This window comes from Nannospalax galili, unplaced genomic scaffold (genome assembly GCF_000622305.1).
Source record: "Nannospalax galili isolate Female #2095 unplaced genomic scaffold, S.galili_v1.0 scaffold1272, whole genome shotgun sequence".
NCBI lineage: Eukaryota > Metazoa > Chordata > Mammalia > Rodentia > Spalacidae > Nannospalax > Nannospalax galili.
Genome location: NW_008332402.1, coordinates 1,942,079 through 1,969,340, shown reverse-complemented (window position 1 = coordinate 1,969,340; position 27,262 = coordinate 1,942,079). Strand labels below are relative to the sequence as shown.

At 43.4% G+C, this 27,262-nt stretch overlaps 1 protein-coding gene across 5 annotated transcripts; it reads left to right on the top strand.

Moving 5' to 3' along the window:
* Window positions 1-1,029: 1,029 nt before the first annotated feature.
* On the top strand, window positions 1,030-27,262 carry Mmaa (metabolism of cobalamin associated A). 5 transcript variants are annotated; one of them, XM_017796726.2, is made up of 8 exons: window positions 1,030-1,069; window positions 12,598-13,080; window positions 15,528-15,650; window positions 19,891-20,061; window positions 23,410-23,495; window positions 25,271-25,420; window positions 26,386-26,601; window positions 26,896-27,260. In XM_017796726.2, the coding sequence occupies exons 2-8, from the start codon at window positions 12,642-12,644 to the stop codon at window positions 27,019-27,021; spliced, it is 1,311 nt and encodes a 436-aa protein (XP_017652215.2). In that variant the 5' UTR covers window positions 1,030-1,069; window positions 12,598-12,641; the 3' UTR covers window positions 27,022-27,260. The 5 variants fall into 5 exon arrangements, with proteins under 5 accessions (XP_017652215.2, XP_029416680.1, XP_029416681.1 ...); XM_029560820.1 differs by having other exon boundaries at window positions 1,045-1,065; XM_029560818.1 differs by lacking the exon at window positions 1,030-1,069 and adding an exon at window positions 1,086-1,249.

The following is a 27,262-nucleotide window of genomic DNA, read 5'->3' as shown; positions in this document are numbered from 1 at the left end:
ACAAAAATCCTTAGTTCTACCTGGGCTTGCTCACGGTTGCCTTATAGACTACACGGTTTTTTTGTTTGTTTCTTTCACGATACTGACACTGACGTCCAAATAAATCAAAAATTGAATTTATTTAAATGGCTCCTCAAATTGAGATTTAAAGTAAACATTTTGGGAAGACTGATACACAGATGTAATTTCCACAGCCTCAAAGGCAGGTTCAAGTCTTCCCTAGTCCTGGCGACACGAGCACTTCTGCTTCATGAAGCCGTTTTTTGTTTTTTCCCTTTTTGAGACAGGGTCTCCTTGCAGCCCCAGCCCCAGCTGTCCTGGAACTCACTATGTAGACCAGGCTGGCCTCGACCTCAGAGATCCGCCTGCCTCTGCCTCCCAAGCGCTCTACCAACAGTCCCCTCATTAAATTTAATGTTAAGAAAAACGTGTAGATGAGCGCGGATGTCGTGTGGACGCCAACATTCGAGAACGTTTTCCTTGAACACCCCTCACATTCCCACCGTTCCACCCAGCGGCGAGGTAGCGGACACGACGTCTGCTCATTTCATCTTTCCTCGGGAGCCCCTTCCCCACCTCGGTGACTCCCGAGGACGCCGCTGCGCACGGGTCCTGCTGGCGGGGACAGAAACGAGGGCCGGGGATTAAGGAGCAATGCGGTCGCGGCCCTCCCAGCCGGGCCGCTTAGAACGCTGCACTTCGGCTGCACTGAGTCCCACAGGTGGCAGCGCCCTGCGAAGCCTGGCTCTTCCGTCCGTCCGCGACCCCGCAGTTTACGACGGGAAGGACGGGGAGGATTCTGCAACTAGGGCGGCCAAGACTGGGAAGGCCTCGGGGCGGCGAATGGCCTGTCCGGCGTGTAGGCCGCAGGCTCTGAGGACGCGCCGAGCCGCCCGGGACGCGGTGCACACGCCACACACCGTTTCCCGCCGCAGGCACACAGCTGTCTGGCGCACGCACCCGAAGCCGCCGTCTGCGCCTGCGCGAGGCGCCTGCGCGCCACCGCCCGACGGAAGGGGCGGGTGGAGTGGGCGGAAGGGGCGGGGCGAAGCGGCGTGGCCTCGGGTGGGTGAGTGCGGGGCTACGTGCGCGCGGCGGCCGGGAGTCGGGGCGGGCGCGTCCTCGGCCTGGGGTCAGCCCGGTCGTCGGGGGCGCCCCCTGGAGGCTCGCGGGGGGCAGGAAAGGAGGGTGTGGCCGATTGATGGCGGGCGGAATACGTGTGGGCAGGCACGGTCGGTGGATGCCCGGGGTAAGCGCGCCTGCGCCTGGTAGAGGGAAGGCGTTGGAAACCTGTTAAGTGTCAGGGTCGAGGGCCGGCTGGTGAGCTTGCCTTCGTGTCCCAGGAGGGTAGCCTGGGCCAGCCGCCTGCTCTGTGTCGCCACCCAACCCTGCGATGGCTTAACCCAAATCCAGATGTGGAAAAAGCAGTGGTCCCCCTCATTTTAAGGGGCATAAAACCAGAATATGAAAGTGGGGTTCAGATAGAAGTCACGGTGTCTAGGCTCTGTCAAATAACGTCTAGACCTCTTTCACAGAGGACAGCTGTCTTCAGATATGTATTTCTCATTTGAAAAATGAAAGTCTAAGCCATAATAACATGATGGAGATTTCTTACTGCCTTTCTTAAGCACTGGGATGTTATGCATTTATCTTGGATAACAAAGACTAGTAAGACTTGCAAGCTGGTAGAAAACCAACTTTGAAGGAGAACGGAGACATTTTAGGATCATCTACAGTGTCCCGAATGTTCTTTTACATAGTAAATGCATTCATGGAAACAGTATTTTTTAAAGGATGGTTCTTTTAAGGGTTGGTCCTGTTACGGTGAACAAAGTAAACACAAAACGTTACATAACCATAAGGAATGTAAATCAGTTTAAAAATTCGAAGATTCAGACGAATGTATTTAGAACGGGAAGAGTTAGTGAATGCTTTGAAACTTATTACCCAGCTGATTGTTGTCATATGGGAAAAGAGAACAATTGCTTTTTCCTTATGTAAGAAAGGCTTTGGAAACATTGCTTTAAGATCTTCTTTGTGGCACACGCCTTTAATCCCAGCACTTGGAAGGCAGAGGCAGATGGATCTCTGAGATGGAGGCCAGCCTGGTCTACATAGTGAGTTCCAGGCTAGCTGGGGCTACAGGTAGACCCTGTCTCAAAAAACCCAAATAACTAAAATCCTCATCAATCTTTTTTCTTCAAAGATCTGATTTTCTGCAACACAGAACAAAAAGTATTTTTAGGTGATTTTTTTTTCTTGTTTTTTTAATATAATCAGCAAGCAGTTAACATGCACTCTCTGTGTGTCAGGTACAACTAGTTAGTGATCTGTATAGATATCACATAAATTAACATTCAGAATAATTGGTATGAAAATGGAAGAAAATCCAAGGGGTAGGATCACCAGGATGGGATGTAAGAAAACAGTGAAGTCTAAGTGGAGTGGGGGAAATGTCATCGAAGATAAAGATGCAGCCTGTTAGTAAAACCTCAAAGCTGGGAAAGTGAGCATTGGGCTTGTAGACAATAAGTAAACTCTCCTGACAGGAGGTTTGAAAGCTGATTGTAGGAAATGGTTTGGAAGAAACTCTGATGCCAGATAAAGACCACTGAACTTTGTTCCTAGGGCAGCAGTTTTCAAACTGAAGGGCTTAACACATGCTGTTGGGCCCTACTTCGTAGTTTCAGGTTCAGAAGACCTGGAATGGGGCCCGAGAATTTCCCTTACTTATCAAGTACTGCTGGTCTGGTTTGGAAACATTGTCCTAGGATGTGGAGGAATTTGAAGAGAGTAAACAGCCCACATTCATATTTCAAGATGAGTCTTACTGTGAAGTCCAAGAAGGGGAGGAGGAGATGGGAAGGGAGAGGAATGTTCCTTAGAGTTAATCAGAACCTGCTAGATGCCAAGCCTGTGCATGCACACTCTCTCACACTCACGGTTACCTGCGTGTGTAGGTCTATTTTAATTTTGTATGTGAAGAAACCAAGAGTGTAAGAGATTGCTGAGGTGGAAGAGCCAGTCTCCAAACTCCTGAGCTGTGTGCAGATTCAAAAGTGGGGTGGGAGCAGAGAGGACAAATCAAAACATTTAATGGTAATGGAATTTAGAAAACTCTGAAGCTTGTTCACCCCAAGTTGACCTCAAAGTAGAAATTTGGAAATGTGAATCTTTGGAAACGTAGTGAAAGGTATCGTGGACAGGGAACTTTGGAGAAGTTCTCCATGAATTCAGTATATAACAATGGCCTACTTAAACCCTATTTAACAGTTGCTTACTAAAGAAAGTCATTCTATTCTGCAGAAACTTCCTGACATCTTTTAGCAAGGAGACTGTAAAGCCTTTTTATGGGGGTGGGGGATGATAAACAGATTAATGGCATCTGACAGCTTAGCTCCCAAATCAAAAGTTATTAGCACTGAGAAACAGGAGCATATGGGATAACTCTGCAGCCTATACGAATTGTGCTGCATCACAGACACTGACCTCATGTATTGATTTTGGAAATCCTCTATGTGTTTTCTTGCCAAGGTAGTTACCGAAATTATGAATACTCAGTGGACCAATTCCAAGACCAGTATCCCACATCAGACACTAGAGCAAATCTATATATTGAAATCAGAACTTTAAAAGAAAAATATATTTATTAATGTATATTTTCTATAAAATAAAAACATCCATATTTTCAAAATACCAGTTGAATATTCAGTATAATTTTGAGTGGTGGAGCTATAAAAAATTACACCACGCATTCTTTTATTGTGTGGATTGTAAACTGTATGCAAAGAAAACTTATCTCTATAAAAGACCGCCATCTTAGAAGTGAACAAAGGGCAGTGTGATGAGGGCTGTCAGAAGAATGTGGCCAGTAGAGGACGGCAAGAGATAGCAGTGGACTGAAGCAATCAGGAAAGAAGGCGGAGGAGCTCTGCAGAGGAGACCCTTGATGGGTTCTTGAAGGCTGTGGAGGAGTTTGTGAGATGCTAAGAGGGCATTTCAGGCAAGAAGAACATCGTGGATGACAGCCATGTTGTATGAGAGAGTGTAGCCTTCTCCGGGATCTCTGTGCAGAGAGGGATGGTTAGAACAGTGTAAAAGCTGAGGAGGGAAACGAGGTACGTGGAGAGGTGGACAGAAGAATTCTTAGAGTGTGAGATACTTGTGTAATGACTGGCTTGGCTGGATTGCAAATGTCATGATACCAGAAGTCATGCCTGAGACCTATGTCAGTGTATTCTGAGGTCTAGCGCAGGGGCCTGCATATAGTAGCCTCTCAGTATTTACTGAATGAATGAATGATTGGCATATTCACAGAAAAGCATTTTTCTAGTTTTTCAGGTAAGGCAAAGGGAGCCCTCTAAGTAAGGAGTAATAAGATCACAAGGAAGGCTGACAGTGTGGCCGATGACTAAATGGTTGGAGAGGTGGCTGTAGTGCCCTGGGGCCTTCTGAACCTATCATTGCACTTGCAGTCTGCATTAAGAAAAACATAGACAATATTAGAGTGTATCACATGTAAAAGGGTAAATATTTGCTGGAATCTCTCTCTCTCTCTCTCTCTCTCTCTCTCTCTCTCTCTCTCTCTCCCTCTCTCTCTCTCTCTCCCTCTCCTGATGTAAATATGTTCCTTCCTAGGAATACAACCAGGCTTCAAACCCATTGCAGTGGAGAAATGTGGAGAATGACTGGGAAGAAGGATTGGGTACCACATAATTTTTTTAGTAAAACCGGTGCAAATCCTAAAATGTTACTATTCGTGTGAACATTCTAGCAGGGTAGCTTCTGTTCCTGTAAAAGAATCTCTAGATAACTTAAAGGTTTGTTTTGGCTCACATTTTGGAAGTTTTGGCCCATGACCCTTGTCCCTGCTGCATTGGCCCTGTGTTGGCACAGTGTGCTGATGATGGAAGCATGTGACAGAGAAGCTGCCAGGAGTGAAAGAGAAAAGGGGCTGGATTCTAACATCCCCTTCAAGTGCATGCCCCCAATGACTTAACTTCCAGGATGCCTCACTTTCTAAAGGCTCTATAGTCCCCAGAGCATCATAGGCTGGGCACCAAATCTTTAACACATGGGCCTTTGGGGGACACTTAAGATCCAAACCATAGCAGGAAGCGATGATAACCTAGTGCAATATTTTTGCTTACTTGATATTTTTCATTATATACTAAGAAATTGACATGTTTATTAGGTATGACAGTACTTTGAGGTAACTTGCTGAATGTTGTAAATGCTGCAGAACTTTGTGTTTTGGTAGTGCTTAGCTTACAGATTACAGGACGAAACCATACTGTCAGAAATCATGACAATTACTTGAAACAGTTTGATATGATTATTGGCCAAATCCTTTGATATCTTTCCTTTAGAAAACAAGCAAAGATGGGCAGCTTTCTCCTGCCTATATGGTTTTCCAGTGTAATGGACAGAGCCTACTAGAATGTCAATAAAATTACAAACTTGTTTTTCTGTTCAGCCTGTGACATGTATATTAAGGCTATCAAGTTGCTCATAAGGCCCAGTTATGTTCACTTCTAAGAAATTTATTGGCTCCTTTAAAATCAGTTCAGTTAAACAAAATAATGGGGTTAAGTTATGAATTTATCAGGTGTGAATTTTCTGTGAAATGAAAAATTTAAAAATGTTTAAAATTTGATCTGTTCTGTACCTAACACATTATTGGCTATTCATCCTGATAAATTTTATATAGGGAATGGAAACTACTTTCTAATTTTGGTGAAAGGAAAAATAAAATTGAAAAGATAAACAGCCAGCCAAAATCATGCCACATTCAAATGTAAAGGACTGTTTTATGTTAGATAACACCATATAGATCTGTACTTAGGAAATCCATGGTTTACCCCAAGTCCTAACACTGGTTATGAGGCCTCATGTTGCTGAGCCTCCTACCTGTGTAATAGGATCTTGTTTATTGTAAGATCATGTGGAATAGCTAGGGAAATACATGCAGAGTATCTCATATATAATAAACACCATGAAACATAGCTATGGGTGTCTGCCAGTTTCAGTGTCCAAAGAGCTGAGAGCAGGTGTGTGTGCACGCCGCCCCACCCCCGGCCCAAAACCCCTCAGAGGTTTTATGTTTTTTTTTTTTTTAATTTGTTATTTTATGTGTCTGGATGTATGCCTACATGTCTGTATGTGTACCATGTGTGTGCCTGGTGCCGTGGAGGCCAGAAGGGGGCATCAGATTCCCTTGGAACTGGAGTTACAAAGGTTGTGAGCCATGTGGGTACTGGAAACCAAGCCTGGATTCTCTGCAAGAGCACCAAGTGCTCTTAACCACTGAGCCATCTCTCTAGCTCCCTCGAAGTTTTGAAGGTGTCAGAAAAGAATCTGGATAGCTTCTTTAGTTTGGAGGGAAAAGGACTAAGTGATATCATCCCTTTCCTGCTTCTTTAATTTCACTTAAAGCCCCCCTTTAAGGTATCTATTGGCAGGCCAAGCATGGTGGTACATACCTTTAATCCCATCACGCTGGAGGCAGAAGCAGGCAGATTTTTGTGAGTTTAAGGCTAGCTTGGTCAACATAGCAAGTTCCAGGGCCAGCCAGGGCTACACAGTGTGACCCTACCTCAAAAACAAAAATATTTATATTGGCATCAAAAGGCAAAGCACTTTGTCAACAGAATAAACCTATCAGACAGCATGGGTTTTCTGAGAAAGACTGTCATTAAATTGTTGTAGGAAACCACCATTTTATGTGTTAGAGAAAGCTGTGGTATTTTTAGTAGTTTTTATTGATCTTGTTTAGAGAATCTACTTGCTTGCATCACTCTAAATCGACATACTTTCATCTAGTAAAGTTCTTGTTGCGGGGTTTGGTTCCTTACACAGTTCGTTTCAGTTTTGGAAGATTAGCTAGGTGTCAAAGATGCCTTGATTGAAAGCAGAATGGTTTTAATAAAGGTTTTCAGATCACACAGGCTTTATTGTTAGACAGACTTTTCTTCATAGTTTTTCTTCAATGGATAGCAAGCAGACACTGATGACTCTGAAACAAAATGTTTGAAAGGTTACTGTATGCCAAGCAGTGTTCTAGAACCTGAAGAAATAAAGAACAGATGTTGTCTTTTCTGTGGGAGCATCACCAGCTAGTATGAGTGATGAGAACTGGTAGGTTTCAAGATGAGGACAAGAGCCGGAGGTTAGGAACAGAGAGGCCAAGCACTAACTAGAGTACTTAACTGTCTGGAAAAGTTGAGGGGAAAGAATTGGTGCTATTTGAACTCAAGTGACATTTCCAGCCCTCCCCCCCAAAAACTGGGCAAAATGCATTCTAATTTTTATGACAATATACATACTGGTGTCCCATGCACAACACATTGAAGCATTGCTGCATTTCTGATCCTTGTATGATAAAAATCTCTCACCTGTTTTAACTATGGTTCTATACACAATCACCTTTTTTATCTTGTATGTAATTCTTTTTACTAGTTTTTAAAGAATATGCTAATTTTGTGTCTGATTTAGAAGTTGACATGTACATATATTGAATGTAACACTGAAGGTTACAATAGATAGAAAAAGACTCATCAAGCTGATTCTCAGGAAGAAATCTGAATGGAGAATGAAGCAGGTTACAGGTTATGGCAAAGATAATTAAATCATGAGTAGTTATCAGACATGGCTCATTAAAAAAATCTGAATTCTAATCTTTAAAAAAGATTTTGTGGTTGCTATGGCAGCTGTATTAATTTTCTGTTGGTGCTGTCATAGCAAATTATCACAAGCCTTATAACAACACACATTTATTTCCTTAATTCTTAATTATTTGTGTATGTGTTGGGGGCACACGTGCCAAGGTGTGCATGTGGAGGTCAGGGGACAAGGTTCTGGAGCTGGTTCTCTCTGTCCACCTTCACTTGGTGTTCTAATTTACCTTCAATTGCTGTGATAAAACACTCTGACCAATACCAACTTGGGGAGGGAAGGGCTTATATTATCTTACATCTCCGGGGTCATAGTTCATCACTGAAGGAGCCCAAGGTAGGAACTCAGGGCAAGAACCTGGAGGACAGACCATGGAGGATAGCAGCTTACTGGCTTGCTCCCCTGATCCATGCTCAGCCTGCTTTCTTATACAATACCGAACAACATGCCTGGGGTGGCATGGCTCACAGTGGCTGGGCCCTCCCACATCACTCAGAAATCAGGAAAATATCCCATAGACATGGCCACAGGACAGTCCAATGGAGGCAGTTCTCCAGTTGAGGCTCCCTTTACCCAGGTGTGTCAGCTGACAACTTGGGGTCTGGGATCAACTCGGGTCCCCAGGCATGTGTGGCAAAAGCACCTTTACCTGCTGAGCCATCTTGTAGAGTTTGGCAGGTCCTGAGTTGGAGTGGGCAAAGATCGAAGCGCCGTTAACTCTTCATTGCATTCGGAGAGTCCCAGCAGGCCTGCTGCTTTCCCTGCTTGGGTTCTTCCAGGCTGCGCATCTTTTTAGCTCTTGGCTCTCCGATTCCATCTTCAAAGCTAGCAATGGTGAACTGAGTCCTCGCATGGCATCAGCCTGCTCTTCCTTTCTGCCCCTGCCTCATTTGAAAGGCCTTGGTGATTCCATTCGGTTAACATGGATTAAGTAGACCAGCCTTTTTATCTTAAATTTAGCTAACAACCTGAATTCTATTAGCGTATTTCAATTTCAAGAATTCAGACAGGCATTGTCAGGGCTGCTGTTATTTCTGCACTGTAACAATATGCTACTTCCTTATTTATTTATTTATGAATGATAGGGTCTCACTATGTGAACTGTGGCTGGCCTGAAACTCACTCTGTAGACCGGGTAACCTCAGACTCGCAAAGATCTGCCTGTTTCTGCCACCTGAGTGGTCGGATTAAAGGTGTGTGCCACCAGGCCTGGCTATGCTGCTGTTTAAAAATCATAAAAATTTGATCTCTGAAAAACAACATAGGACAGTAATACTACTGTGTGTAAAGTTTTATGAAAAAAATACCCACCTCCTCTAACTCCAGCTTTTTAAATTTTTTTTTAATTTTTAAAAAGTATTCTGATATTTTTATTTTGTGTGTATGAGTGTATTGCCTGAATTTGTATAAGTGCACCCATGTCGTGCAGTGCCTGAGGAGGTCAGAAGAGGGTGTCAGATCCCCTGGATCTGGAGTTAGGATGGTTGTTATCTGCCAAGTGGGTGTTGGGAATCAAACTTGGGTCCTCTGCAAGAGCAGTCAGTGCTTTTAACCACTGAGCCATCTCTCCAGCCCTGTAACTCCAGCTTTTAAATAAACTTACATTTCATGGATTTTTTTTGTTTGCTTATTTGTTTGTTTTGTTTTGTTTGAGGCAGTATCTCACTGTTGCCCCAGCTGGATTAGAACTCTCTATGCAGACCAGGTTGACCTTGATCTCACAGAGACCCACCTGTCTCTGCCTCCCGAGTGCTGGGATTAAAGGTGTGCACCACTATGCCTGACTACATTTCATGGATTTAAATGCAGTCTAAGCATTAGTGATCCCCAAATTATGCCTTGGTTCTCACTTCTAGACTGAGTGTAAGCCTGATAAATACAATTGCCTACCCAGTGTCCTACTTGGATTTCCAGTGGGGAGTCGGGGTTGGGGGGTGGGGAGGTGGGAGTGTTTTATTTCTATTTTGTCTTGTCTGGATATGGTGTCTTATTCTGTGAGCTTAATGAAGTAGGAAGTAGGAAGGCATAGTGGATTGTAGGGGGGCCTCCAAAAAAGATATGTCCGTATCCTAATCCTTAGAACCTGTAATGTGACCCTACTTTGGAAAAGTAATCTTTTTGTTGGAATTAAGTGACTAATGCCATGCTAGCACTACCCTGAGGAACTAATATAGAAGATTAAGGTTGATGGCTCTGTATCACTTACTCTTCTTGTCATTGTGACTAAAACACTTAAACTCAACAAGAGGGAGGAGAGCCTCATTTTGGCTTGAGGTTTCAGAGGGTTCCAGTCCATCTTGATGAAGAAGGTACGGCATGTACAGTATAGCTGGGGCTCCTCACATCATCCAGGAAGGTGGGAAGCTGAGAGTTTAGGCCAGATGCAGAAGCAGATGTAACCTTTAAGGCTCTCTCATAGTGAAGTGCCAGCCAGGCCCCATTTAAAAGTTCTACAACCTCCTAAAACTGCCACCAGCTGGGGACCAAGTGCTTAGACACATGAGCCCCTGGGGGATAGTTCAGATTCAAGCTAGAACAGGCCTGAGCATCTGCCACCATGTCCATGCTGTCGCTATTCTTTTTTTATTTTAAATTTATTCTATATGTATGAGTGTTTTGCCTGCATATATGTAAATATACCTGTTGTCACTCAGTGCCTGTGGATGTCAGATCCCCCAGAACTGCAATTAAGGATGGTTATGAGTTGCCATGTGGGTGCTGGGAAATGAACCCAAGTCCTTTACAAGAACAGCCAGTACTCTTAACTGCTGAGCCATCTCTCCAGCCCCATCACTGTTAGTCTTATCACCTATCCCAGGGCCTGGAAAGTATTATGTGCTTAGAAAATAGTGATTGAATAAAAATACAGTTCTTGTCCATGAACTTCCAGTCTAGTGGTCCTGCTAGTGGTATTGATGAGAATTGTGCTTAAAGGTAATATTGAAAGAGGCCTTCCAAGTTAGAGTCCCCTTCTAAATTGTGTGTGTGTGTGTGTGTGTGTGTGTGTGTGTGTGTGTGTGTGTGTGTGCGTGCATATATGTACATGAGGGCAGGTGCTTGCAGAGGCCAGAAGAGGGCATTAGATCTCTTGAAGCTGAAGTTTCAGGCAGTTTTAATTGCCTAATATGGGTGCTGGGAACCAAACTTTGGTCCTCTGCAAGAACAGTAAATGCTCTTAACCACTGAGCCATCCCTCCAGCTCCTAAATTTTTTAAGTGTATGAAGGTAGTGATGGATTTTTAAAAAGTTTTTAATACCTTTTAAAGAAATTGTCCTTTTAGAATAAGACTAATTTTGTATAAATAGAAGTTATAAAGCCTTCCTCAAAATAGAAAAAAATGTTGTCTCTAGAAAATCAATGAGTAATTATAGTTGAACCAGTTAGGAAGTTTAACCTATTTCTTCCTTGCTCCTAATAGAATGTTTATCATTAGCTCAAATTGATTTCATATTCACTGGCCTTGAAGCATCATTTAGACAAAGTACTTTGAAGCAATAAAATAACTTAATGTGCCACAAGGTACAAGAAAACCAACATTTACCAACCCAAACTGGGCAGGTTGTATATCTGTAAATCTGAGCTTACCATTGGAAATTAGGCACATGATGTAGCATTGCCAGTATTTTACAAATTGGTATAATAGCAGCACAAGCTGATGTCAGCTGCTCCAGGCTTTCCACATGAATTAAGTTATTTTGTTCTCACAACCACCCTGATCTCTTACCTACTCTCTTTGCACCAGAGGAAACTGAAGCCCAGAGTGGTTGAATACTTGCCCAATGCATAGCAGCACTAAGTGGCAGGGGTGAGCGGCCATGGCTCATAACCTCTGCCCCCTCCTGAGAATATGTCAGCTTTCACTGCCTGATAGAACGGGAAGCTGTGCTGAGAATAACAGTAAATCTGGAAAGATTCTTAATTCGCTGTGTGCTGGTCAAACCCTAGTCTACCTGCCTCCGGGCGCTGATGCATGGGGCTGGGAGGAGGCACTCTGAACACCCCGTGCTTCTGACCCATGTGAGATACACTGGTCTGCTCACTGCTCTGCCCACACAGTTCACTTCACATTAAGGCTTATTGTTGATGACTGTGTGCTTAAGCCAGTTATTCGGGGACTCTGAGTCCATGCATGTGTCTAGGCTAGAGCCTTGAGTGCCACCCTGCTAATCACACTTCTTTTGTGGAGAATGAATAGGAGGCCAGAATCAGAGGGATTCTTAAGGAATCTTTTTTATGTACTTCAGAATCGGCTATGTTGACCAAAGAAATCATTACGATGAATGTAAGAAAAACATGGCTGAAAATATCCACTCTAATGAGATTTGGTATTTATTTATTTTGGTCTTTTTGAGACAGGGTCTCCCTATAACCCCATCTGATCTAGAACTCTCTATGTAGACCAGGCTGGCCTTGATTTTACAGAGATTGCCTGCCTCTGCCTCTGGAGTGCAGGGATTAAAGGCATGCACCACCACACCCAGCTTAATTCATTTTTGATTGTGTGTATATGATGGGGGGTTCATGTGCCTGCCATAGCACGTGTGTGGCGGTCAGAAGACAACTTTTGGGAGTCGGTTCTTTCCTTCCACTGTGTGTTCCAAGGATCAAACTCAGGTTGTTAGGCTTCTGTAGCAAGACGTGCTTTTACCTTCTGAGCCATTTTGTTTGCCTTGTGTTGTTTTTGTCTCTAAAGCAATCTTAATGTGAATTCCATTTTACAATAGAACACATGGTTTCAGGATTCGGACTCTCTGAATACTAACTGTGGCCCAAAGGGAGTCTTACTCTCTTAAGTCTTAGCACAAAAACTCACCCCTCTGTACTGTCAAGAATCCTGATTATTTGTGTCTTAGAAGGGGAGAAAACTACTATGCTTTTAGTTTTACCACTTCAGCATCTTAGTTGTCTGTTCTTTCTTCTAGGGAGGACGCAAATCGCACGGAGTCCACAAGTGTCCTGTTAAAGAATGAATATTCCCATGCTGCTCCTGCATCCTCACCAGCGATGCCTTCTAAGATTAGCACCTTTCTGTCGGCACCACTTTGCTGTTCACTCAAGTACTCATCTTGGGTCAGGAATCCCTTGTGCTCTGCCACTCAAGTATCTTGGACCTCATTGTACGGAGCGGATGCTGTTGTCAAATGGTTTAAGGAGAACATTATGTGTACAAGCACCCTTAAAGGACAACACAGAAGCACTTTCTGATAAGGAACAAAGATTTGTGGATAAACTTTATACAGGTTTAATCCATGGACAAAGAGCTTGCTTAGCGGAGGCCATCACTCTTGTCGAATCAACTCACACCAGGAAGAAGGAGTTAGCCCAGGTGCTCCTTCAGAGAGTGTTAGTCTACCACCGAGAACAGGAACGGCTAAACCGAGGGAAGCCCCTAGCATTCCGAGTAGGTCAGGTTTCTTTTTATGTTGCTCAGTAAATATTTTTCTAAATTCTGTGTTCTTTTGAAATAAGTCTACGCAGTTTAAAATTAAATGAAGTTTCTTTCTCTTGAAATTTTAGTTGAATTTTAAATGTTATTTTTTGAAAGTATTAGTCTTCATCTATTGAAAAATTTTGCCATGACCATTTGAACCAAGCCTCTGTGCTTTAAGACAGTAAGAATTCTGTTGTGTGGGATTAGAGAGATGGCTCAGCAGCTAAGAGCACTGGCTAACTCTTACAGAGAACCCAGGTTGGATTTTCAGCACCCACGTGGTGGCTAACAACCATCTGTAGCTCCAGTTCCAGGGATCCAACACCACCTCCTGGCCTGCATGGACACTGCACGACACAGGTGCACTTACATACATGCAGGCAAAATATGTATACACATAAAATAAATAATTGTTTTTAGATCTTAAAAAAAAGAAGTCTGTTGTGGCAAGAATCTTGCTATGACCTCCAGAACAGAAGTATTCAGAACTATGAACCAGTTTGCTCCTCCTTTTGGTCACCCTCCTGTTAAGCAGTCTAGACCGACCTCCCTGTTTCTGTGGTGCGTCCACTGTTACTGTCCTGATCGCACTTCAGAATCTCACTTCTCTGCTGTTTCCTTGGTCTCACCTCTTCCTCTTTTGTTTCCTTCAGTTTTGTCATGTTGCCCAGGCTGACCCCCGCCCCCAGACACAACTTTGACCTAACTAACTCACTGATTCTAGGAGTGACCCTAAACCCAGCCATCTCAATACTATAATGCATTTTAAAGGAGAAATACTCATTTAGTATCAGTATTTAAATATTCATTTGATCTTTTGGATTACTTGACTTGGTCCTGAGATTGTAAGACAGCTTGTTATGTTTTTTAAATAATGCATTTTAAAATGATTTAGATATCTTTTGATCATCAAAAATTAAAGAAGGCAGTTGAGGTAGAGTGAGAGTGTCCACTGACAGTGAACCAGGTGCTATGAACCAGCTCTTCTGCTAAAAACAACTTGAAATGATAGTTAAAGTGCAAAAACTGTGGGTAATGAGAAATACGTAGAAAAGCTGACACACTTGACTTTATATCATAATGTATTGGTAACATAAGGACTCAGACCTCCTTGTTTCTCCAGTAATGGATATAAATGCTTTAAAGACAGTGTCGCAAATAGGTATCCAACCAATACTTGTACCTGTCTGCACATTTCACACTCCTTCCTCTGTGCTCACAGAGGGACTCCTATTTTGAGAGTACTACACTGGGTCTTAATAATTCTTATGTGTTATAGACAGAATAGCGAGTCCTCGGAGAGAGACTTTAGCTATGATGAAGTATTTACTTATTAGGCTTTAGAGAGCCTTGAAGAGAAAAATGTCCCAGAGATGCCTAGGAGTAACTTAGCAGTTCACATGTATCTTTTCTGTGTTATTCTGGATATTCTGTCCTGAACTTAGCCCAACAAACTCGTGTTTATTGTAGTTATTTTGTCGTCATCATAAATAAAAGCAACAAATACTTATTCAGCACCTATAACAGTGTTTAAGACAGCAAGCTCCTGTGAATCGTAGTAAGGAGCCAAGCACACCATACACTGCACATACTCTTGAGGATTGCTAAATGCCCATGTTTGATATTCTCTGTTGAATGTGTACATCTGTGGTGCCTTGCTCTCTATGTGACACACTGTGCTAAACATTATCTCATCTGACTCTTCACCTGCAGAGGTTGGTACTGTTACAGTAGCTACTGTACTGTGGAGGATGCTGAGGTACAAGGAGTGGTTGAGCACTGTGATCAAGATTATAGAGCTCATCTGAGGCAGCACTAGCATGAGACCTGCTGACCTGAGCACTCCAGGTTCACCCTCTTACCTGCTGTGTTTAACTGACTCCAAGTAGGGGGCTTCTCTGCCTTTCTGAATGCAAGTTTTTAGGTTTCCTTTTTTATATGATATTTTTCTTGGAGTTATGCGTGAAATGAAAGAAAAAATGATTATATAGAAAATTACTTTCTCAATCACTGGGAATTTCTGGAGTAATGAGTTTGTTTTTCCAGTGGGCAGAAGTAGATAGAATTGGGGCAGGTGGAATAATTACCCATTGTGATGAGAGTAGAGCAGACATAGAAATTCAGCACTGCAACACAGGTGGTGACTGCATCCAGAAGGATCTATGTCAGAGAAAAAGGCAAAACATGTTTTCTAATTTGTGAAAGTGAATTTTATAAATACATGAAACTCAGAATCATTTTCTTCTTATAATACCGTTACTCAACAGTTAGATAGAGGTAACTTTTTCTGCTTTAAGCATGTTAAAATATATCAACCATAATTTTAATAAGTTAGAGGAAGTAGGAGATAATCTAATGTTTATGCCACTGAAACTGCTTATAGTGCTGATCTCATTTATAGAAGAACTCTTTTCACTATAGGATTGTCTGGGCCCCCTGGTGCTGGAAAGTCAACCTTTATAGACTATTTTGGGAAAATGCTGACTGAGAAAGGGCACAAATTATCTGTGCTAGCGGTAGATCCTTCTTCCTGCACCAGTGGCGGTGAGTATGGCTGACTTTTATAATTGTAGAGTTTGTAGGAGTTGTGCTACAGATTAGTGGGAATTGGTAGTTAGGTGAACTCTAACTGAGCTTGGTCGCATGGAAGGAGCCATTCCTGCTCTGCAGACTGAAGGAAAAGTCTGAGAAGGAGTCAGAGTGCTGAACTCCACAGAGATTAGCTTGCTTGTAGGTAGTACATGGGTATCAGAGGGACAACAGATACCAGAAGTTGAGGCTGATGAAACACCAATTTCCGCCCTTTGGTGATCATGCCTAGGACTGATCTTGCAGTCTGTTGTTTCTCCTGTGAGCCAGTGGCTGTGCCGGTTCAGAGGCTGGTCCTCATTTACCTGCTAATTTCTTCAGACTATTGTAGCATCTCTTCTATAAGCTTTGAGGGGAAAAAGAAAAAAAAAACCAATCCTTACTGCTGTTTTTAGCTTGTCATTTGTTTGTTATATGTCCAGTGAAACAGAAAGCTCTTGGAAGTACCATATAATGTATTGCTATCCCCGTACAGCACTTGACATAGTCCATTGTACACTGCACAGTATTCAGCAGTTACTGATATGAGGTCATGCAGTCACTCAACATTTAATTTGCAGCTCATCAGAGATAAAATGAATCTAAACTTAGTTCCCCAAAGGATCATTTAAAGAAAACGTAAAGCATACCCCCTTACCCTCTTCCTGACTTAAACTGCTCAGATTACAGTTATTCAGTGAACGAGTATTGGAGTGTCTTCTACAGGGGAGGCATAAGTGTGAAGGCACTGTTTTGTAGAATGGTGGATATGACACAGTACTCTTGACCTTGCACAGGCTTATCTCTTATTAGAGAAACAGACAAGCTATCACAGTGTACTGTATGTTGTGAAGGGGTAAATACAGGCTACTTTGAAAGTGGTTTGTATACTATGCTATTTTGTGGGATATAATCATATTTCAAGGACCTTAGGTTAGTAGAGAAGTAAAAGTTGAGAAATGTATCTCAGAACATCTGAAAGATTTAATTCACTATAATAAAAAGGTTAACTGTACATAATGAGTTCAAGATTAAATTCATGTTGATGTGTTGTCTAGTTTATTTATGGTTTAAGAGCTTGGTTAAAGGCAAATATATTAGGCATGTTGATGAAGGACTTTTTATAAGTGATCCTCGTTTTCATATAGGTGAGAAGGCCATTTCCCCTGTCTCCGTATTCTAGGGTATTCACCACAGAAAACGAGAACAGCAGCTTGAGGTAGTAGTTGACAGCAGAACTTGTGTTACATCCTGTGATTAAAGGAGCATAGCACAAGGTCTCTCTCTCTCTCTCTCTCTCTCTCTGTTTTACCAGCAATAGACTGATCTCATGGGCTGCTGCCCTCCGTCCTCCCTCCCTCCCTCATTCCCTCCAGCCCTTCCTTCTTTCCTCCCTCCCTCCCTCTCTCCCCCTCTCCCTCCCTCCCTCCCTCCCTCCATAGATGCACACGTGTAAGGGAGCACACATGTGTGTGTGAACATGTGAAGGTCAGAGAACAACCTCAGCTGACCCCTTGTTTTTTTGGACAGCTTCTTTCACTGGCCAGGAACTCACCGAGTAGGCTGGACTGGTTGGCCAGTGAACCCCAGGAATCCACCTCTCTCTGACTCTGCAGTACTAAGATTACAAGTATGCACCCCACCTGGCTTTTTATACATGGGCTCTGGGGCTCAAACTCAGTTCCTCATGTTTGCAAAGCCAGCACTTACTGACTGAGCCATTTCTTCAGTTGTGGTTCCTAACCTTTCTCAGAACAAAGCTGAAGGGTCCCATTCTCAGAGTTTAAAAAAGTGTGTCCAGACCCCTGAGGAACAGATCCTCAAACGACCTTAAGAGTAAAAATAAATTGGTTTATCTGGACCAACTGTATGGCCTTAAACACCCAAAAGGAAAGTATAACCAAAGATTAAAGGAGCCAATATAATTTCATAAGAGTCCATGTGCATAGCTAAAGGCTACATAACAAGCAACAATGCCAGACAGGCGATACCTTCTTTTGAGTTGTTGGCCAGGGTGGCCAAAGGGATTCCCAGATAGTAACCCAGCATAGACCTGGGAAAATGAACAGCAGACCCCAATCTTATCCAAAGGAATATTGACAACTGATTACCGCTAGATGAGGAAGAGCTGACCCTCCTAAAACAAAGACCTCTAGATAGGCTGACTAGATTCACCAGAAGGACAAGTAGTGGGGAATGGCTGGGGTGCCAACAACACAGCAGACAGTAGGAGGGATATCAGAGTATAAGGGCTCTGGGGTCGGGGGGAGGAAGGCTATGGGAGGGTGCTATCTGGGAAGTGGGTGTAAAAATAAATTAAAAAAATATGTGTGCATATATGTGTTTTGAAAGAAAAAAATACATGCAAAATACTATAAATATGACTTTCTGCCTTATCACAATAGTACATATGTTTGGAAAACAGCATGGAATTGAAATTTGAGACACATTGGTTTCTTGATCTGTCCTTGTACTTTGGATTCATAAATCTCCCTGTGATAACTTTGAGACCACCTGGAGGTCTACAACTAACAGTTTTGGATCCACTGGCAAAAACAATTATATGGGAGAGTAACTTTATAATGCTGTATTCAGTGTGAAGGGAGCTGTAAGATAATGAAGTATAGCTTTGGCAATTGTGGACTTCCACAGGGATGATTTCATGCAGAAAATTACTCTAGGAAGAAGTTTTATGTGGAATAAATAAAGCAATTGAGGTGTATGCTCTAGAATGAGTACTTATGAGAAGACTGTAAACTGAAGTCATAAGGGGAAAGAGCATATCTGTAAGGAACTTCTCCATCTCTGCCATCTTATCAGGGAGCTTTAGCCAAGGTATTATTCAGGTTAGACTAGCAGTATACTTCATATGCAACTATATGGCAAAAGAAAGTAGGAAAGGCAGTGGTGGTTCCAGGGCTTGCTTTCATTCTTTTAGAGTTTTGGAATATTGATGTTTGCTCAGATACTACAATTAATTAAAAAATACGATTAGTTCATTTGGTGGGTATTAATTGAATGCCTACTATGAGCACATTGTTTACCATTCAGTGTACAGTATCTTCAAGATGAGGTCTCATGGGCGAGGAACTTAAGCTCCATCATGTTTTCTTGACCTTGGCACTAGTGACATTGGGGCCAGGCAACTCTGTTGGGTAGTGGTGGACCTAGCAGCATCCCAACCTTTATTCAGTAGATGCCAATAGCATCCCACCCACCCCCATTTGTGACAAGCAAAGATGTCTTTCAACATTTCAGAGTACTTTCCATCTTTTCGGATCACTTTGCACTCAGTGTAGGCTCCAAAGTTTCTAACTGCAGGCAAGGGGATTAGGAACAGCAGACTGGGACTAAGGGTGGCTTCAAGATACACTTGCACAGCATTTGCATAAGGCTGAGAAAATGTCATTTGTACAGATAAACAAGTGAGGACTAGAGGCCACTCATGGTAGAGAAAGGGGAGGGTCACCCAAGTTCTCTAAAGTCTTCTAGGATCCTGGCAGATTGCAAAGCAGTTACTGTACTGTAGAAATTTATAGAAAAGGACATGCCATGAAAAACTTCCAGAAAGACAATGATGAACAGAGGACTGCAGACTCTGTAAATAGAGAAGGTCTGTGCTTTGTAAGCAGGTTTTGAGGAGCATGTTCTGATCCTGTGTGGAATCTCACTTGAGCCTCCCTGTGACTTTGTGTCCCTTTTTTGAAGCTGAGGAGAGAGGAGGAGTTCGGGAAGGCAGAGTGACCTCCAAAAGTCATGTGGCTGGGAGCAGTGGGGCCAGGTGCAGACATGGGTTTGGCCTCTTGTAAATTAGGGGTGAGAAGATAGAATCGATGGCCTCTGGCATGAGAGCTCCAACAAAGGAGACCCAGTGTGGAGATGGCACTGAAGAGACCACACGGGCTACGTGGGAAGATGGCTTGGGACTGGTGGAAGCTGAAATTGCTGGGGGAAGGTGAGACTGGGCTCTGAGGGCTTCCAATGCTTAGGCTGAAGGATGTAGGTTTGAACCTCCGGTCAGTGAGAAGGCTTTGTTGGGTTTCAGGGGCCTGGAATGGTGACAAGCAGTGAAGATAAGGGTGATGATGTATGTGGATCAGAGGCAAGTGCATAATGCAAATACAGCTTGAGACTTTAGAAGAAATGCCATAAAGCATGTCTGAGCTGATTGAAATCGGCCCTGTGACTCTTCCATGATTGTGACTATGTGTTTCAGGGTCCCTCTTAGGTGATAAAACACGAATGACTGAGCTATCAAGAGATATGAATGCATACATCAGGCCTTCTCCTACCAGTGGGACTTTAGGCGGTGTGACAAGGACCACAAATGAAGCTATTCTGCTGTGTGAAGGAGGGGGATATGACATCATTCTTATTGAAACTGTGGGTGAGTGCGATATTCTATTTCATAAAAATAATGTACTATCATAAGGAATGCTATATAAAGATGAATGTCAACTGATTTCATTTAGTTCATTGAGCAGAAACTTATTAAAAGTGTAACTAAATACAAGATCCTATCCTAGATGCCACAGGTAACATGAGTGTGTGGGGTATGATCCTGACCCTCAAAGAATTTACCATTTAAAAGATGAAAGTAAGCTGTGTCTACATAACTTATACATAAGTTGACAAGTTCTGTGTGCCAGAGAATGGTGAGCACCAGGATGATTATGCTGCCAATCGCAGCACCTACTTCCGTGTGAGCGTACTTCATGTCTGTAGTTCTCACTAAGAAAAGTCCTGTAGTTGGGTAGCTTTTGATTATGAGGTTGTGCTTTATTCTTATATCCTTAGTACATAATTATATGCAGTGAACACATCAGAAGGAAAACTTCAAGAAATCCATATTCTTACAGATGGACAGTCTTTCGGGTTACTATGTGAGAAATGTTTGGGATACAATCTAAACCAGATTTGAGGGCATCAATGAAGACTTCCTAGAGGAGGTAACAGCTAAATTCAGTTTTGAAGGAAGATTGGAGTTAGCAATAGGGGGCAAAAGGGCATTTACACAGATACAGGAGTGAAAAAGCGTGACTCATTCAGAAAAGACCAGCGTGCTCAAGCTGCTTGGAGCATGGAGGGCAGATGAGAGGGCTTGGAGCAGCAGCCCAGGTTGGATTGTTTCTGTGTGCCCTGCCAGGGAGTTTAGAGTTTGCTTGAAAGGAGTGGGAAGTCACTACAGGGGAAGAGCCAGATAAGAGTTTTGGAGGGAACTTTGGAGGTAGAGTGAAGAATGATTGGAAGAGTTAGAGTAGAGGCGGGGATGCAGTTAGGAGACTGTGGTACCAAAGAAAGGAGATGCAACGCTCTAACCAGGCAAGAAGGGACCCGAGAAGACGAGATGCATTAGAAAAACAGTGAGGCTGCGTTGGCACGGCTTTATCCGTGATTAAATATAAGCGATAAGGAAGGAAGAGGATTGAAGTTACCAAGATGCTGTGAAAAGGGGAATCTGAAGAGAGCAAAATAATAGGTTCATTTAGTAATGTATTAGTATGACATGCTTATTAGGTGTCCAAGTGTGTCTTAGGACGACTGAGTAAGAAATGCATACTTAAAAGTTACAACAAGCAGGGCGTGGTGGCACACGCCTTTAATCCCAGCACTCGGGAGGCAGAGGCAGGCGGATCTCTGTGAGTTCAAGGCCAGCCTGGTCTACATAGTGAGTTCCAGGACAGCTGGGGCTACAGGGAGAACCTGTCTCAAAAAGACCAAAAAAAAAGTTACAAACATAACTTATAGTTTTGTACTAAGATATGAATCTGGCTTAAGGTAAGTAGAGAAAAATAGGAGGTAAAATGAAAGATATAACTTATAGTTTTGTACTAAGATATGAATCTGGCTTAAGGTAAGTAGAGGAAAATAGGAGGTAAAATGAAAGATAGTCATGTTGGTTTGCTAGAACTGTCACAAAATACAGGCTGGGTGCCTTAGACAGTAGACATTTGCCTCATCAAAGTTCTGGAGGTTGGAAGTCGGGTCAGGGCAATAGCAGGATGAGGTTTTCTGAGCTCTCTTTCCTTGTTTGCAAACGACTGCCTCCTTTCTGTGTCCTCACATGGGCATTGCTCTGCACATATGCAACCCCTGGCGTTTCCTCCTCTTCCTACAAGGATGCCAGCCCTATTGCATTAGAGCCCCATCCTCACAACCTCGTTTAACTCCTTTAAAGGCCCCATCTCCATCCACAGTCACATTAAGGGTTAGGGTTTCAACAGGCCTAATTCAGTCCCTAACGGTGCCAGGACTAGCCTTAGGAACTCTACCACTTAAGGTTGGATGGAGGAAGTTACCTGAATGGTAGCAGAAGTGCTATCAGGAAAATGCAAGGAGAAAGTGGTATAAAGACAGGCATGCTAGCTGAAAGTTTATTAGCTGCTTCTCCCAGATACAGTAACAGTGACTCAAATAAGACATGGGCTGTTTTCTTGTAAATAAAAGAAACCTGGAGGAAGATGGTTCAGAGTGGGGTCATTCGATGTCTTTAGTGCCCCAGAATGCCTCTGTTATCTGGTCTCCATTGTTAGCACGTAGTTTCTGTCCTCAGGATTGCTCATGATTGAAAGGCAGCTGATGAAGCTGACTGTCCTGCCTGGGTTCCAGATAGAAGGAAGGAGGAGAGGAAAGAAGCAGAAATCGGGAGGTAGACCCGGCTAGCCCAGGAGAGTAGGAGGGGCGGTTCCTCTTTGGCAGTGTTTCTCACACTGAACTGCAGAGTGGGTGGCAGGGCTGAGGCTGCATTGTCCTTGGAGGGGACAGGAGAAGCTGGGAGTGCTTCGTTTCCTCTGTGCAGGAGGTTCTACAGTGAGAAACGGAAGGAAACGGGGACATTTAGGGGATGAGGAGGGTATAGAAGACACTGGAGACCATGACCTGTAGTGGTGCCTGTCCAGAGTCAAGTGGTTTCTCCAACATGCTTAGAGAAGAGAGAGTATGCATGGTTGGACTGATCCACGATTAGGGTTTGCAGGGTGGGGATAGGGATGAAAAGACAAAAAGAGATTAAAGTATTGGCAGACATGGTTTAAGACTGGAGTTAAGTGTTCAAGCTACTCATTGATGAAAGAGAAGCCAAGAAAGAGCTTTAAGAGTAGGAAAGACTGGAGGTCTATAAGGTCTCCATCCAAGGCATAGCTCTACTGGGGGAAAGGAAGCCTATGTTGGCAACTTAATCCCCAAATTCACATTAATGGCATTTGGAAGTGCAGCCTTTAGGGGATCATTGGGATGAGATGCGGTCATGTGAGTGGAGAACCTGTATGTCAGTGGCTTTTTAAGGAGAGGAAGAGATACCTAAGCAAGCGTGCTTGCTCGGTCTTCCCATGTGCTCTAAGTAGGTGCTGGGTCTCTGTTCTCGCACTTGTCAGTCTCCAGAACTCTGGGCCTAATAAGCTTCTGTTCTTTATCAAGTATCTAGTCTCAGGTGTTTGGTTATAGCAGCAGAAGTTTAAAGGTGTTAGTGAGTGACCATGAGGATCAGGAATTGAAGTAGAATGGAAATGAGTCGGTGAATCTGAAAACATGTAGTAGCTGAATTTTTTGGTCTTTTTTTTTCAAGACAGGGTCTCTCTGTAGTCCCAGCTACCTTGGAACTCATGTAGACCAGGCTGGCCTTGAACTCACAGAGATCCACCTGCCTCTGCCTCCCAAGTGCTGGGATCAAAGACGTGCAGCACCACGCCTGGCTGAGGCTCAGTATTTTACTTGAAGTTGTGGTTTAAAATTGCAGGTGTGGGGCAGTCGGAGTTTGCTGTCGCTGACATGGTTGACATGTTTGTTCTGCTGCTGCCACCAGCAGGAGGAGATGAACTGCAGGTAATGATTTTGATGCCCCACCCCACGCAGTGTATGGAACTGAAGGTACAAGTTTTGTTTTACACGTGATTGAAAGTGGTGTAGGAAAAGCATCGTTCATACGGGCTGAGGTGCCTAAGTCGCAGGCAGAGTCTCTGTATATGTTTTTTTCTCAACTTACAGTCGTGAAGGTATGATTTTGAGCTGTTCTTTATAACCTAAATTTTCTGTATGCAGTGTGGAAGTGACTGGAATAAATGGAGAGTTTTGGCCAAAGAGGCCACTATATCACAGGTATTTGTAGAACACTTGGCTCAAGCCTTCTTCATGGGCTATTTGTAACTCATGTACTGTATAATAGCACAGTACTCTCCCTCCTCCAGTTCAATTCCATCATTAGCCAACAGGCATGGTCTTCCACAGAGCTCCCGTACTCCAGAAACCAGCTGATTTCTAGGCCACCTATGGTTCTGAACAAATTTGAATCTTCCACTTCCTCTTACGTTCAGCCGTTCATTAGAAGAGCTCACAAAATCCAGGGAAGCTCTCTCATTGCAGGTTTATGATAAAGGGCACAGTTATAAACCAATAAGTGAGGAAGGGACACAGCAGAGGTCTAGGGGGTTGGAAACACTCATGATGATGGTGCGAGTTGTTTTGAGAGTGGCAGAGCCTTTCTCGACCCTGGTGAGTTTAACCAGGGGACTGAGGTGCCAAATGATCAACAAAATCACCAAGCCAGGGTTCTCAAATTCGTCGTCTCACCATGATAGAATAGGGAGAGAGGGTGTGGACAGGACAGTGAGCAAACTAAAGTAGATTTTATTAAGGAAAAAGAACTCTGAAGTGGGTGGAACGGTCCCAAGAAAGAGTTACCACCATGTGCTGTCTTGTTTAGTGATCTTTCATGGGACTTACGGTAGGAACCGGATGGGGTCTGAGGTAAGCTTTATTGAGATCAGTCAGGCTTTGAGTGCATCGGGAGCCAAATCAGTGAGGGGCCCACACATTCTTTCTGTGTCCCTTGACCAAACTAGAGGTGATCATGAATTGCTCCCCTCATAGGGAGTGTCACACATTGTGGTCAGCAGGGTTCACTCTCTCGGCTCCCTTTACTCATTTGTCGGCTATGGGTCGTTATTTCCCTTTCTTGTTGTTTCATGTGTGACTAGCTTATAATTCACTGCAGACCCTTGCCCTTGCTCTGGGGAGCTAGATCCTGTCTCAGTGAGATGATGTGAACTGCCTCCTGCCACACAGTCATACTGTATCTTGGTCATTTTTTACCCAAACTCTGAATGTATTTCACCATGTTAGTATCTAAGTTTGGAAAAGACATTACAGAAAACGTCCATAATTCCAAGAGTTGATGCATTTAAGTAATTCTGTCAATAATAATAATAATAATTGTGAGTCCTGATACCTGGGGCTTTGGATGATACAGAAAAAAAGAGCCAGTGGAAGAGTACAACTTTGATACACCTCAGCTGGCTGTCCCATTTTTGTGCTAGTTGTGATTAAATAAAACATTTCTGATAAGGGGCTGGAGAGATGGCTCAGTGGTTAAGAATACTGACTGCTCTTGCAGAGGCCCCGAGTTCAATTCCCACCACCCACATGGTGGCTAACAACTATCCTTAACTCCAGTTCCATGGGATCTGATGCCTTTTTCTGACCTCTGCAGGCACTTTGAAACACAAGTGCACTTACATACATACAGGTGATACACTCATACACATAAAATAATAAATTTTTTAAAGTTTCTGATAAATGTATTCTTCCCCTGTTCTCTCTAGGGTATCAAAAGGGGTATAATTGAGATGGCAGATCTGGTTGTTATAACTAAATCTGATGGAGACTTGATCGTGCCAGCCCGAAGAATACAAGCAGAGTATGTGAGCGCACTGAAGTTGCTCCGCAAACGCTCCGAAGTCTGGAGACCAAAGGTTAGTCTGCATTCCCGTCTGCCTTTCTCCCCGGGAGTGGACTGTGCACCCTAGGAGAGAGGATGGAGGTCTCGGGCTGGACGGATAATCAATCTCTGCTTGAACGTAAAGATTACAATTTTTAAAATATGACAAAGCTAAGTGTGTAGTCATGATTTTAAATACAGCCTTTCACAGGGTGTCAAACTAGAATGTGAGCTGATAGATGAGACTGCTCAGTACTTGATGTAAGCCATTTGGGACTGATAGCAGATCCGTCTTGAAAGGAACCATCCATTATGGAGCAATTGATGGTTTGATTATCTATACTGGAATTTGGGTGGCAGAGAAAAGGCTTGTGATGTGACACTTTTTGCTTGTTAGATGCTGTTTTCAGCAGCTTTAAAAGAATGAAGGAGAATCCTGTAGTTATGCAGTAACAGTGACCCTGTGGCCAACCGCAGGACACCGTGTGGCTAAGGAATAAGCTGTGGCTGTCATAAATGCGAGTAGTGGGCTCCAGCTTTCCCCAGCCCGCGTGGAGTCCTACGCCATCTTGTACGTGGAGGCGCGGATCTTCACAATAGCTGAAGCAGGCAAAACTGACAGGGTGGTGCTCGCTCAGCTCTGTGTTCTGACACTCACACCCCAGGGACCCTCCCGACCGTCGCCTCTGCTCGTTCTCTGGCTCTCACCAGTCCTCCGGGTGCCTCTCACTGTCTGTTTGAGCCATCCTGAGTTAAATACATTTCTGGGCTAAAGAATTTGACCTTAGATCAATGTCTTATTTCTGCCATGCCCTTAGTAATCCTAGGAACATTACTTCAGTGTATGTCGGTATATTTACTTTGACAGAGCTATAAAATCTCATCTGGGTCATTTTTCTGTTTCCATAAACTGGAAGAATTCATTGGCAAACATAAGCCCCCATGAAAATGTTTTCTATTATTTTAAGTGAAACAGCTCTGGTTCTGCCTTTTCCATAGGTAATTCGAATTTCCACCAGAAGTGGAGAGGGCATCAGTGAAATGTGGATTCTAATGAGAAAATTCCAGGACCTGATGCTGGCCAGCGGGGAGCTGACCACCAAGCGGCAGAAGCAGCAGAAAGTCTGGATGTGGAACCTTATTCAGGAAAATGTCTTAGAGCATTTCAAGACTCATCCTGCTGTCCGAGAACAGATTCCTCTGATGGAGAGAAAGGTTCTCAGTGGGAACTTCTCCCCAGGACTAGCAGCAGATTTATTATTGAAAGCTTTTAAAAGCAGAGACTAATAAATGCATCCTGTACAATCAACTTATATAGTTTCCTAGAGTACTTAATATTCCAATATCGTCTGGGTATTTATAATTCTTTTTTTGTGTCTTGGCTTATTTATGTGTGAACCATGCCTGGAAACCTAAAGGCAGTTGGCGGTGGGTGGCAAGGTTAGGCATAGGCAGTATTTACGAGGAGCCTGCTGCGTGTCACTGATATCATTTCTTATGCCTTGGCAGAGGGTGTTTCTTCTCAGGAGTCAGAAGCAGAGAAAGCTGAGGGGGAGAGAAAAGACCATACACTGTCAAGTGGCTGCTTTGAGTCCATGTTCTCTGAATTGCTGGAGAAAGCAGAAGCCCGAGTGACCACATTCCTGAAGTCTTATTTGAGGCCCAAACAACACACAGCCGGTTTCTGAGAACTGACAGTCATGTCGGCATTTAGTGCACCACATTACTGTAAGAACTCTGAAATGACCATGCATTCTTGTAAGAAAACAGCTGAAACAACGTGAATTCAGTTTTAAAGTCTGTTTGGCTAGACTTGCAGGTGTGTTCATTACTTTTCTGTCGCTGTGATAAAACACCATGACCGGAGGGGGAGTCC